General features: G+C 38.7%; 1 protein-coding gene across 1 annotated transcript in view; it reads left to right on the top strand.

The window, feature by feature from the left end:
• LOC128740154 (neuronal acetylcholine receptor subunit alpha-7) overlaps nucleotides 1-15,167 on the top strand; it is a 245,072-nt gene that overhangs the window by 56,871 nt on the left and 173,034 nt on the right. The window contains exon 6 of the mRNA XM_053835680.1: nucleotides 4,732-4,912. Coding sequence (XP_053691655.1) covers nucleotides 4,732-4,912 — 181 coding nt within the window. The remainder of the gene's footprint in view (nucleotides 1-4,731; nucleotides 4,913-15,167) is intronic.

The following is a 15,167-nucleotide window of genomic DNA, read 5'->3' as shown; positions in this document are numbered from 1 at the left end:
GAAAAACTTTTTTACCTTAAATATGACCATTTTGCACTACAGGTATACCTCGATATAAGACAGCCTCGTTATAAGACAATTCGATATAAGACAATTTTGTCTTATATCGAAACAAATCTCTTTGACATAGCTGATAACGATACCAGAGCTGATTTTCCATTCTGAAATCTGTGCCGTGAAGATGTTCATTATTTCAAAATAACCCCAAAAATAGTAAAAAACTAATAGTTCAAACAATAATAAATAGTTCAAAAACCGTAAACACATAATACAGAGCAAAACTGGCGACCGATAATGCAATTTAAAAATCAGAGGGGTTGTGTACAAGACACGACCGCATATATAGGTGACACAGGACTACGTAAGTCTCTTTGTAGTGATAGTAGCCTGTATTCATGCTTGTAATCATTCGATTCTTCATGTACACATGCTATATGCAACATATATACATACTACATGCGTTGTATGTAACATTTATCAAAGTATTAACATTGCATACGTTCAATTCTCAAAATATTGTGCATTTGAAAACAATTTAACAAAATCAAGAACACAAACTATTACTTTCCTGCTACCTTACTGAAATTAAACATTGTTTTTATTATCCATGGTTTCCCACGTTGAAGGGATTTTACCAATTCAATCCTATTTTATCAACAGCACATCTTTTCACTACACTTCTAATGAAACGGCAAGCATGCGTATTCATACAGAGCCGTATTTTAACCGAACACTACAGCTGTAGCACATTTTTCCAACACAGATTTCAAATTCGCCTAGGTTTAATCGTCTCGCAGTAAAGAATTTGCCATCTGTTGGGACAACGAACTTGTCATTTTTTCTGGTACACTTCCCTAACACAGACTTCAGATTGGACTAGGTTTAATCGCGTTCGTAAGAAATCTGTTGGCACGAGGGGGCTTTGTCACTCTCTCTGGCGTACTTCCCAAGCAAGGATATCAAAATGGTCTAGGTTGAACCGCGGTGTTAAGAAATCTTGTTGAAATGAGGAAACTTTGTCACTTGTTTTGGCTTGCTTCCCAAGCACAGATATCAAATTGATATAGGTTTAGATCATCGTAAAGAATCTTCCAACCAATCACGAAGCGAGAATTCTGGTATAACGTAGCTTCATTATTTTCAATTTTTCAATAGTTCAACATCAAGAATCCATACTTTTCTTCATTTGGGTCAATTCTTAGAAGGTTTTCCGATCAATTGGTGTAAGAATATTGAAAATCAATCGGAAAACCGCAGCGCTATTAGCGCTCAAAATCTTTCATTTTTCGTGACGCTCACATTTTTCGATTTTTTGGAATGACACCCTATCTCAAAACTTGCCGTAAGACGTAGTCCTACGTCAAAAAAAAAAACCATGTTTCGATATAAGACAACTTTAAGAAATTATAAATTGTCTTATATCGAGGTATCCCTGTATATGAAAGACTTATAGGCCATATAATTACACAGGTCTGCATAAAAAAAACTGCATAGGATTTTTCAACTGATTCTTATAGATTGTCTACTGAATTCAGAAAAAACAATAAAAATTGTCCATCACGTTACGTTTTTATACAATACTTGTTGAATAATCTTGAAAGTTGGTTTTAGACATAAAGCAGCAGAAATATAATTTAGATTGTAATGGATGTAATTTAGATTTAAAAAAATATTTTGACGTAGGACTACGTCTTACGGCAAGTTTTGAGATAGGGTGTCATTCCAAAATTTCGAAAAATGCGAGCGTTACGAAAAATGAAAGGTTTTGAGCGCTAATAGCTCAGCGGTTTTCCGATCGATTTTCAATATTCTTACACCAATCGATCGGAAAATCTTCTAAGAATTGACCCAAATGAAGAAAATTATGGATTCTTGATGTTGAACTATTGAAAAATTGAAAATAATGAACCTTTGTTTTACCAGAATTCTCGCTTCGTGATTGGTTGGAAGCTTCTTTACGATGATCTAAACCTATACCAATTTGATATCTGTGCTTGGGAAGTAAGCCAAAACAAGTGACCAAGTTTCCTCATTTCAACAAGATTTCTTAACGCCGCGATTAAACCTACTGTTTTACCTGACTCACTGCGAATATGCGTGTTATTGAAATAAAACGTCACCATGCGTTTTATTCGTTTATAACGCATATGCAGCTAATATCGATAACAATCGATTTTTTATAAGTTGTGCTTTTGTTATTGCATTTAACTTGTAAAAAGTTGCATAAATAACAATTCAGTTTCACAATACAATTATTGCGTACTACTAGCACTTGCAATATAATGTTTAAGTACGTTATTTTTAGTGATCAAAATCAACGATATTTTCGATACAAGGGCGATATTTTTCGAAACCTTTCGAACAAACACGATACCGCGAATAGAACGCTATGCGCAGTGAGTCAGGTAACACAGTAGACCATTTTGATGTCCTTGCTTGGGAAGTACGCCAGAAAGAGTGATAAACCCCCTCGTGCCAACAGATTTCTTACGAACGCGATTAAACCTAGTCCAATTTGATGTCTGTGTTAGGGAAGTGTGCCAGAAAAATTGACACAAGTTCGTTGTCCCAACAGATCGCAAATTCTTTACTGCGAGACGATTAAACCTCGGCGAACTTGATATCTGTGTTGGAAAAATGTGCTACAGCTGTACTGTTCGGTTATAATACGACTCTGTATGAATACGCATGCTTGTCGTTTCATTAGAAGTGTGGTGAAAAGATGTGCTGTTGATAAAATAGGATTGGATTGGTAAAATCCCTTCAACGTGGGAAACCATGGATAATAAAAACAATCTTTAATTTCAGTAAGGTAGCAGGAAAGCAATAGTTTGTGTTCTTGATTTTGTTAAATTGTTTTCAAATGCACAATCTTTTGAGAATTGAACGTATGCAATGTTACTACTTTGATAAATGTTACACATGATAAATGTTACATGAAGAATCGAATTACAAACATGAATACATGCCACTACCACTACAAAGAGACTTACGTAGTCCTGCGTCACCTATATATGCGGTCGTGTCTTGTACACAACCCCTCTGATTTTTTACATCAGAATTGTATTTATTAATGCAAACCCTTCCATGTTTTGGAAAAAACCATATAGGATGGAGAAACTGTGGAGAATATTATTTTAAAGCAGATTTGGTGCGCTCAAATACGCTCACTTGTGCTCAGTTAACTGTATTGCCTTATACAAGCAAATTCGATAAAAGTCGTGTATAAAACATTTGTGGAGCTGAATGCAATCTACAATCTTTCTGAACTGAGTACTCCATTATCTGGTGTATTTACACAGTAATAGTGTTGCAGCTTTATCCTTAACGCGAACATTCTATTTATATAATAAGGTTTAAAGGCCGTTTCTACTATAAATGGAAATAATAATACACTACTCTATGCAGCAAAATTGTAGATTACATTCAGCTATACAAATGCTTCATACATGTTTTTTACAGATTTTGCTTCTATGAGGCACTGCAGTTGAATGTGCCTAAGTTAGCGTACCTGAGTAAAGCAATCCTGTATTGAAGAGAGAAGGTAAAATATTTCAGTCCAGTAGTATTTTTACTGTATTTATTAAGTAAAAATTTACAGAAAATAATAAAAAAGATCTTATTTAGGGTCTTTATCACGAAACTGCGATAATAATTTTTCCATCCAATTTATGACTTTTCCATATAAGAAGCATAATTTGCAAAATATCTGTACGTGATAGAGAGAAACGGAAATTAGTTTTGGATTCAGTACCTCAAAAAATTTATAATTCACCTAACGTATCTCATGCATCTGCAAAAAAAATATTTTTTGCAGACCTGGGTTATCTATCTTTACAAAAATTCATCAATATCTGAGATGGGCTTTGTTGGAAAATCGAATTTTAGCTTTTAAAATGCTTTTTTTTTCAGTGTAGAAATGATTTTTATTTTTTTCATTATTTTTTTTTTAAATTCTGAAGATTTTCTAAAAGTCACTCATAGATCATTTTTTGTAGGTGCTATAATTTTCGAGTTATGTTTTTTATAATAAAAAGAGAAAAAACATTAAGCCCTTTCCAAAAGTTAGTCTAGACCAATTTTTGAAAAACTAAGTATGCAAAGTTGTTTATTTACATGAACTCTTTACATACAAAAAGTTTCATTGAAATCTGAGAGGGTGATGCCAACCCGATAGACGAGTTGGCGTGAAATTCGTCATTTCCTGAATAAACTCCTTACGATAAGGCTGTCAGGCTTATTTGTAACCCCCTCCCCCCCCGCCCCCCATCCCCCCAGGAAACATGCTCATGCCGTAAATACAAAAGATATAGCAAAATTTTATTCAGCAAAACTGTAGATAATAAATAGTTCTACAAATGTCGCGTATATGACTTTGTCAAATACGAGTGGTGAATGACCCATCGGTTAAACCACTCTATAATAAACTTAACAACAACAACGACTTTCTCAAATTTTGTTTGGCTAAGACAGTACTCTGTCAAATGAAACAAAATTGAGACAAAGTGATCGAACCATCCTTGGTTGTGGTCCTATATGAACCTGACGCTGGTCGTTCGAATAATATTATCCAATTTTTTTTAATAATTTCAAATTTGAATAAATTAAAATCAACCATACATAGCCTATCATGCACGTAATGTTTCGTTTTAGGTTATAGAAGTAGTTTGCAATCATATAAACTAACAGTTTTTAAAACATAAATACAAATTAATTATTTCTCATTTTCAGCGCGGATGAGGGTTTCGATGGTACATACCACACGAATATTGTGGTGAAAAATAACGGAAGCTGTTTGTACGTACCACCAGGGATTTTTAAAAGCACCTGTAAAATAGACATAACCTGGTTCCCATTCGATGATCAACATTGTGAGATGAAATTCGGCAGCTGGACGTATGATGGAAATCAGGTACGATGGTCACTAACTTAACTATTGTAAGCTATCCAACGATTGTTCTAGACAACTATTCAATAAAGACGAATTTCAATTAAATGATGTACCTTCTCTGCTTTCTGTAAATTAACTTTAATAATGTCCAATCAAATCATATGAACAGAATGTTAGTAGTACCCGTAATTTTGTGGTTAGCTGCTGACTCTCATGTTGCAGACATTCAGTTCGGTTTCCGATCATGTCAACGTTCTTACCCTTGTTATACTATAACAAAAGACAAAGGTCACAGGTTTAGGAATTGGTCGAAAAACACGAAACACGAGTCACATATACCAACCGATAAGGTTCGACAAACTGAGCAGTGTGTGTACGTGTGTGCTCTTTTTTTTGCGTGAGGAAACGCTCTATGCCAGGCACACTAATGATGTCTGTGGCACAGAGTGGGACTCTAACCCACTAAAAACCTCACGGACGCCTGACCTTCACCCACCCGGAACTACCGTTAAGTATTACTTCGGGGGGAGGCTGTGTTTGTATACTACTCCGTACACCTGTCGAGATGTCCGATCCGGAGATGACGACCGTCATAACGTCCAATCCTTCACAGCCACACTCAGGGTTCTGCCATCCTTGATGCTACAACATGCTCCTTCACCATTCACTCTCCTTACACCTGTCGAGACGTGTACCGATCCAGAGATGGCGACCGTAATGACTTCCACCTCCTCATTGCCACCCTCGCAGGGTATCTTGTTGGGCTCAGCACTGCTCCATCGAGTTCGCCACTGCACTTCCACTTCACCTGTCGAGACGCGAACCGATCCAAGGATAGCGACCAACATAACATCCATCCACTCACGGCCGCCCTCGTAGTGTTTCTGTCCAAGCTTAGTTTGCTCCGTCGCGCTCGTCACTCCACCGATGCGTCTGTCAAGACAACGCTAATCGGGATTGGTAGTTCGTTGGTCGTTTCTCAACTGTCGTAGCCGTTGCAACATAATCTGTACTCTGTGTTTATACACTGCTCCGTACACCTGTCGAGACGTGCATCGATGCTGGGATGGTGACCAACTTAATATTCATCTCTTCACGGCCATCCTCGCAGGCTTTCTTTCCATGAGTGTTGTCATTTTGCCAACTTTCACTCTACTATCGTCGACTCGAGAAGTTCCCGGCGCTGGAGCTACCATACTCCGACGGGAAGTTCCTCGGGGGTGAAACATTCCCCGAGATCGATTACACGAGACTCTATTACAAGACTCGACTCTTGATCCTCGCGCCATTTTCGCTGCAGCGCCGACATGATTTGTGTGATGGTTTGGCTGATTACATTCTACGTACAGGACACATTTTTTGAACTACATTATCTGGGCTGGAGCCCTCAGCGCTGGTGGCAATCATTGAGCTTCGCATTGCCCGGAATCGTGGGCAGTTAAACACCACGTGCTCCGGTGTTTCTTCTACGTTAGCGCTCTCCGGACGGAGAGGTGACTCCGCATGACCGGATCTATGCAGATACTTTCTGAAGCAACCGTGGCCTGACCGTGATTGAGTCAGGTGGAAGTTGACTTCGCCGTGTTTCCTGTTCATCCACGTGACACATTCGGGATCAGCCGATGTGTCCATCTTCCATTGACTGCGTTATCCCATTCCACCATATCCCTGGCACGAACGTCATTCTCCTACATTTTTTTTGAAGCCGATTTAGCCAGGCTTGCTGGCTCGATTTTACGTCAAATTTGACAGCAGCTGTAAGAATTGCGCAATCATACGGTTTTATGCTTTAGAAAATTTGTTGCATGTGGGATGTAGATAATGAAACATGTTCGTTTTTTCTGTTTTATCGGCAACATAAGAAAGGAAAAATTCTGACTTTTGATAGTCTTTTTTTTACGATAAACGAAAGAGGAAAAACAACACGCTGCACAGCATTAAATACATGCGTTGTCTCGTATAAATTTTGTTTCAAAATTTGTTGTCTACCTCTATTACCGCCGCTTCAGCTGACAACAACTGACAACAACTGACAGGAATCTGCATTCCACTTGCGACTTACGCAATGTATCTACCCGTGTTCGTTTTCGAGCTCCGCGGAGGTCTCTGTAGCATTCTAGATCCTTCTCCAATACCGGCAATAACGCAGACCGCTTCCAAAGATATGGTGCGGTAGGCGCTCACTACTCTCATGCTATCAATCTGTACGCGCTATTCAAACGCGATAGATTTCTTTTCGGTCCTTAAGCCGAGATCCATACTGGGCTGCCATATCTAAGTATTGACGTGGTTACACTAGCCAGGAGCCTTCTCCTGCTACTATTTATCACGGAATTGTTCAGCAAGATTCTAGTTAGCGCTGTGATTGCTGTTGCTGCCTTCTGACAGGCATAATCTACGTGACTATTGAAATTTAATCGGTCGTCGATGATCACGCCCAGATGCTTCACGTCACGCTTAGAGTCGATGATGCATTCCTCGACTAAGATCTTTGCCTGCTGCACAGGTTTGCTAATCACTACCACCTCTGTTTTATGAGGAGTTATTGCCAGCCTATTCTCTCCCATCCAATTTTCCACCAAATGTATTGATTCCATGGCGAGTACTTCCACCTCTTCTCTTGATTCGCCAGTTACTATCAACGCCACATCATCAGCAAAGCCGACAATCTTCATACCCCTGGGGAGGTTCAGCTTCAATACTCCATCGTACATCGCGTTCCAATTTTTCGAAAGTAGAAAGGCAAAGTTCACGATAAATTTAAAATTGCACTTTAGTTTGAATTATTTGAAAGCTACAATGTTGCTTTGAGTGATTGATGAATCACCGAAATATATTTTAGCCATTTTATCCTGCGAAAAATGTCTGAAAAAATATCTATTTTCTTGCGGTGTTTCAATCGTAAGTTATAACTAAGTATGGGTAAACGAAAGCTCAGCAATTCGATTTGTTTTAAATCTGTTGTCAATTTTTATTTAAAACCAAGTGTGCTACTTGGGATGTTTATTCAAGGACGACCCAAGAATTCAACGGAAATGGATTTGCTGCCGCTTGTTGTATTGGACGGCCAAGCCATTGACTGGACGGATCGAACGATGAACCTTGGGATGGTCTTATCCACCAGCAATGCGGAAAAATCTACGCATGCCTTCGTTCGCTTCATAGTTGTGCACCTGCTGCTCCCATCGACATAAAGCTTAAGCTGTTCAAGGCCTTGATACTGCCTCACTTCCTTTTCGGGGATATATTGCATGTCAATCCAAGTGCTAATTCCATGAGCCGATTACGTGTTGCACTTAACTCTTGTGTACGCTTCGTGTATGGACTTAGTCGCTATGCTCATGTGAGTCATCTGTAGAAAAATTTGATTGACTGCCCAGTTGATTCTCTATATGCCTACGCCAGGAGTGGCATGCTCCGCAGCGCAGACCGATAGACACAAATTCTCACACAATACAAAACTCGCCATGCGATGTGTGTTCGCCCAAGAATACCCTTCTGCGTCTCTTTTGCTGAACACGCTCTTTCGTGTTTTATACGCACCAAGAAAAGGCAGCCGCAAACGCAGTGTGATAAATTTGCTGCGTGCTTTACCATACCAAGGGCCGCTCTCTGCACGGATGGATTGTACACCTTGCGCTGGGGCAATTGAAGTGGTGTGATTGAAAAAAGCATTTTTACTATTGCGTCACCTGATCCGTACTAACTAATATAGACCTTATTAATTGTTCAGTGTAGCGTGTATTTTCTCTTTTGAAAGGGCAGAAAATATGTAAATACAAAACAAATTTTTTTGCGTTAATTTCGCACGTAGTGCGGCAAACGGGAGCGCGAAGTGCTGTTTAAATGATCACTCACTGGGTGATGTTCACTGAGTGCTGTCGTTCGCTGCCACTTCGGTTTCGCTCGTACGCTTTGTGTATATTATTTGTGTATGTATATTCGCTGTTGAAGTGTGTTGCCGAATCGCTCTTTGCGACAAGGCATATAATTGGAACATTGGACGCATTGTGTGAGCAAATGACAGCTCAGTGCCTACCGATCCTGCTTGTTTCTGCGTAAGCTGATCACATCGTGCTCGCTGCCAATACTTTTCCAGAAGCTGATACCAACTCAAAGACGTCGCCTCTAAACCCTAATTATCCCGCGCAATAACACGAATAGTTACTCCAATTCATTATTCGTACGAGGTGTTGCAATTTGGAATTCTTTACCCACTGTGGTCAAACAATCGTCAACGGAAGCAAATTTTAAGACGGGCTGTCTAGAGTTTTTTGTTACTAATTTTATAATAATCCTACCACAGGAAGTGGCCGAAAAACGATCATACACATAAGCGTTCCAGTGCGACGTGGAAGAACCTCAACGGAATAAAACGCCGCTCCTGAAAAACCACGATTTTCAAACTTTATGTACCTTTTTCTCAGAAACTACACAACGTATTGGAACAAACTTTTTGAGATAGGGTGTCATTCCAAAATATCGAAAAATGCGAGCGTCACGAAAAATGACAGGTTTTGAGCGCTAATAGCTCAGTGGTTTTCCGATCGATTTTCAATATTCTTACACCAATCGATCGAAAAATCTTCTAAGAATTTGCCCAAATGAAGAAAAGTATGGATTCTTGATGTCGAACTATTGAAAAATTGAAAATAATGAACCTTTGTTTTACCACAATTCTCGCTTCGTGATTGGTTGGAAGATTCTTTACGATGATCTAAACCTATTCCAATTTGATATCTGTGCTTGGGAAGTAAGCCAAAACAAGTGACAAAGTTCCCTCATTTCAACAAGATTTCTTAACACCGCGATTAAACCTAGACCATTTTGAAGTTCTTGCTTGGGAAGTACGCCAGAAAGAGTGACAAATCCCCCTCGTGCCAACAGATTTCTTACGAACGCGATTAAACCTAGTCGAATTTGATGTCTGTGTTAGGGAAGTGTGCTAGAAAAAATGACACAAGTTCGTTGTCCCAACAGATCGCAAATTCTTTACTGCGAGACGATTAAACCTCGGCGAATTTGATATCTGTGTTGGAAAAATGTGCTACAGCTGTAGTGTCCGGTTGAAATACGATTCTGTATGAATACGCATGCTTGCCGTTTCATTAAAAGTGTAGTGAAAAGATGTGAAGATGTGCTGTTGATAAAATAGGATTGAATTGGTAAAATCCCTTCAACGTGGGGAACCATGGGTAATAAAAACAATCTTTAATTTCAGTAAGGTAGCAGGAAAGCAATAATTTGTGTTCTTGATTTTGTTAAATTGTTTTCAAATGCACAATCTTTTGAGAATTGAACGTATGCAATGTTACTACTTTGATAAATGTTACATACAACGCATGTAGCATGTACAGGGGTTAGACAAAATGATCGGGACAGGCAAAATTTTGATGAAATTCAAACGGCCATAACTTTTACAAAATTCAACATTTTTGGATAAAACCAATCGCATTCGACGAGTAAATTTTCCTAGTTTTTCTAAAATATCTCAAAATTGGCATAGTCAGCGGACACCGTAAATATTCCGGGTTGCCTGGGGTTATGTCAAAAACTGATTTTTGACTACGTCTTTGTTTACTATACTTGGACTAGCGCTTGGGTAGCACTTTGTGAAAACGAAAATAGAAGTGTAACGTTTGAATGAAAGATTTCAAATTGTAATAACTTCTGAACTACTGTATGAAACTGAACAATTTATATGTCGTTGGATAAATAAAATGACCAGCAATTTTATGGGGGATAAGAGAGCAATTCTAAAGAGGGCGTGAGAGGGGGGGGGGGGCTCTTATACAAATGAAGCACAAATTTCCTCAAAACTCGAGAACTAATTAAGCAAATGGAACCAAATTTAGCATGTGGAGGTTTCAGAAGGCAATATTTTTTTCTATGGTGGACTATGACCCTTCCCTCTATAGGAGGGGTGGCTCCCATACAAATAATATACTAATTTCTTCATAACTCGAGAACTAATCAAGCAAATGGAACCAAATTTGGCATGTGGGGGTTTTTGGGGGCATGAATTTATTTTATGATGGTTAGAGACCCCTCATCCCTGTGGTAAGAAGATAAGGACTCTCGTACAAATAAAACTGAAATTTTTGCGTATGTGCCATATTTTCTGCTATGTAACAAGCGGTAAAACTTCTTCTGCTAGTAAAACCTTCTCGGAGCAAAAGACAGTGAAACTACGCCGCTAACTTGCGTGCCAGTTGCCATTCATGTCAAAAGATAAGCACATTCGAATGGCACGTCATATTTGCGTTAAACGTACTTTAGATTTAATATTATTTGTAACCAATGGCCCTTTTAAAGGCCACAAACGAGTTAAAGTAAGATTATTGAAACATGTCACGCTACGCATAATCATATTTAATACAATAATCTGAGGGCTGGTCATTCATTACTATTTCAACCTTTATGATGCACACAAGTGATTTCTCTATGTCTCAATGATTGCAGGCGTTGTACTTATTAACCCCCGTCCACGTATTTTCAAAGCCACCATTGCATTCAATGAAGAATTGAATCTGAATATTTCACTTTTTCTCTTAACGGCACTCACAGATTCGTACAACCCTTAGGGCTGTATACCTTTTAGTTTTTTAATCGCTTGTATCTTTTTCTGTCATGGAAATTTATTAATTTTCATGTTTTACCCCAAAACTAGATTTCATTTCCAGTCGATTGGCCGAAAAAGAACGGAAATCCGACGAGAAACAACCGAGATATGGCCATTTTAGTGAAATCAGTTCAGGAAATGTTGCCAGTAATGTCTTACCTTTATGACCATTTTAAAACATGACCAAAACCATTCCAATATGGATGTCAAACTTCAAAAATTTACGAGGGTTGAAAATCCTGAAGTTTGACACTAGGGATGGGAAAACTATCATTAACTACTGATAGTTATCAGTAAGCAATAATATCACTAAGTATCAGTAAGGTTTCACTATTATTGATATTTACTGATATAGTTACACGTTGTCCCTTTAGAAAAATTAATTAGATTAAACTTATTAGTCGGTAGTTGCGTACGATAAACGTGAATGACACAATATATTGTAGTCATCGTCAGTAGCCTAAACCCGGGGTAGCTCGCGCTGATTCAAGCAGTTACCTCCATTTAACTCGAACTTTGGCCACTCGTCGCCAATTTTCCAGTCGTCTCAAAAGTCACAAATCACTTTCGACGTGATCGTGCCATCTTGCACATTGAGCCCCTGTTCCTGATGCCAGTAAGGTTGTTGAAGACAACTGTTTCCGTCGCACTATCGTCCGACATTCTCATGACGCATCTGGCCCACCGTAGCCTACTGACTTTCGCCAAATATACGATGGGATTCTCTCCAAACAATGCCTGTAGCTCGTGATTAATACGTCTCCACTACTCTTCCCTTTCAGTTTGAACTCCGCCAAGTTTCCGCAGTACCCTTTCGTTCGGATACGGCAAGGGCGCGTATATCCTCTGTGAGCGACCTTACGAGTCCATAAAGAACTACTGACCAAATAAAAGATTTGTGCATTATCAGCTTCGTACGGTAGTATATGCTTCTTGATCGTAGCGTATAGCGAAGGGCAAAGTAAGCTCGATTTCCCGCTTGACTGCGCCGCTGGATTGCCTTACTAATGTTGTCCACGGTCACCAGCAATCCAAAATAAACGAGTTCATCTACCACTTCTAGTTCGTCGCCGTCGAGGGTTACCATCCGTGAGAGGCACGCGTTTGGTTCCTTAGAGCCTCTTCCTTTCATGTATGTGATCTTTGACGTATTTATTATTAATCTGATCTTCCTAGACTACTGCCTTCAACCTGGCCTAGGTTGCCTCCACCATCGCAAGGTTCATAGCTATGATATCAGTCATCTTGTCACCTTGTCTCAACCCTCGCCGTGTCTCGACGGGTGTGTCCCTGAGATGTGCACGAAACACACCACTCGATCCAATAGCTCTGATCAGTAGCGTCAGTTTATCTTGGAAACCGTGTTCATCCAGTAAGTGCAATTGCTGGTCTTGATCGACTGATTCATGTCATGTGTAGGTATGATGTGCTCCCAACATATTTGCTGGGTGGTAAAAATCTGGTTCGTAGTTGTGCGAGCCTCCATAAAACCAGCTTGGTAAATTACAAAGTAAACTTACAATGAAGAACGCAGTTATAATATTACAATTTTCCATTTTTTACTTCAATGCCCTGACGAGTAAAATTACTGATATTTACTGATAGTTATCAGTAACGTACTGAAATTACTGATAGTTATCAGTAGCGATTTTTAATGATAGTTCCCATCCCTATTTGACACCCTTTTTGACATGATTTCGAATATTCCCAGAAACGACAACTTCCGCCGGGGTACCTACAGCCTGCTGCAGGGTTACCATGGCACGCTGCGGACCTGGGAATGCTTCCAGTGTCAATGGCTCATAAAACCTTAACGTTTGATGCTCATATTGACATATTTTGCGTCATGCCCTAAACTGGCCAGACCAATAGATGTTACTAGTACTGATTTTACGAAAATGACCGTAACTTGGTTGTATCTCGTCGGATTTCCGTTCTTTTTTCACCAATCGACTGGAAATGAAATCTAGTTTTGGGATAAAATATGAATATGAATAAATTTCCATGAAAGAAAAAGATACAAGCCATGAAAAAAAACTACAAGGTATACAGCCCTAAGGGTTGTACGAAAGGGCGACGTAGGACTGTGTCATATAATACTCATTATATTGATAACATGTTTTAATCGATGAAGTATAACTTTATGTCTGATCATTAAATCAAAGACTAATGTAAACTGCATTTCTGGCATATACATATTTGAGTATTTGTGAGTATCATTGTTTGAGTGTTTATTTGTAAAAGAAGAGCGAAATATTCTGATTTAATTCTTCATTGAATCAATGGTGGTTTTGAAAAAAACCGTTTGAAATTGTTTGGTGGCCCTGAAAAGAACTATGTTTGAGCTGATAGCACATCTTAAAAATCAGTACTATAATTACTGTTGCCAATAAATAGATGGATGTCGCTATTCGGTCCTTTAGACTCTAGGATGATGGTTGCCCGCTAATACAGGAGTGATAGGAAATACCAAATCACTGTAAAGTAGAAATGAATTAGTTTTATCAAAAAATATAAGAAATAAGAAATATAAAAATACAATACTTATTTATTGCTTAAATTTAAGATAAGCAATTTATGAGTTGTTCGGGGACCGATTGTAGGAGTAAACTGTTAAAGAATGCCAGCAAAGGGATGAATCGATAGAAAATCGATTTCAATATAAGCGTCAACTATGTGGAACATAGCATTATGTGACTATGATTAACATTTGATGATTGCTAACAGATTTGATACTTACAAAAGATTAATTTAAAGTATTCAATGCCATCACAAATGGCCCCAAAATCGCGAGTTCAAAATCAGGCACAGTGGCTCGGTTATCAAGAAACAGTAAATCGTGATAAAATAAATTTAGCTGCCAATCGAAAAGGGTTCATCGGGAGCGATTGTTGGCATCTGTAAAGGCGAATGACCACTGTTGAAATATATGACTGAAATAAATAGTAGGATGTGAAACTTACAAAACTTTCTAAGTTTTAGTATTTGTTAACAGAACAAATCAATTCAATCAATCAATTCAATGTAAGTCGATACTGTTAAACCTTACTTACTCTAGGGCTGTGGTAGAAAACGATCGTCTCGGCTTTATCAATTTTACCTTGATAGCAACGTGAACTGAGGACGATGATACGAAAAGTACGACACGTACCTTTTCGTAGACAATACCGGAATATTCCTCAAAAAAGTAAGATCGATGCATGAACCTCCCAGGGTTGTTGCCTGTCTGGGATCAGTCACGAGATCAAATTTCATCCATTCCGTCATGAAATTTACCAAATCGCTATTCTCCTCTTTAGAGATTTCCACATTGAAGTCACCTGTCACTATTGTTGGGGTTTCATAATTCGAGTAAAACAGATGTCGAGTTAAAAACAGTTGTATCAGTTTCAGTGACGTATTCGGTGAGATATAAACGGCGAATAAGATTGTTTTGCTTCCGTCAATAAACAATTCTGCAGCGCAGATATCTCCAAAATTTTCCGCGTCTAGAAGCATAGCGTCATGTACCTCACTCGCTTTTATAATTTCGTGTTGGGATGACATAGTTGCAAATTCACTTTTCACGAAAATGGCAACTCCACCAGCACGTTGGTTTTCTCGTTTAAAATGCGTGATACAGGTATACCCTGCAAAAATAGATAAAATAATGCG

Source organism: Sabethes cyaneus, chromosome 3, assembly GCF_943734655.1.
Source record: "Sabethes cyaneus chromosome 3, idSabCyanKW18_F2, whole genome shotgun sequence".
Classification (NCBI taxonomy): domain Eukaryota; kingdom Metazoa; phylum Arthropoda; class Insecta; order Diptera; family Culicidae; genus Sabethes; species Sabethes cyaneus.
Note: the sequence above shows the minus strand (reverse complement) of the source record. Positions and strands in the feature narration are given on the sequence as shown.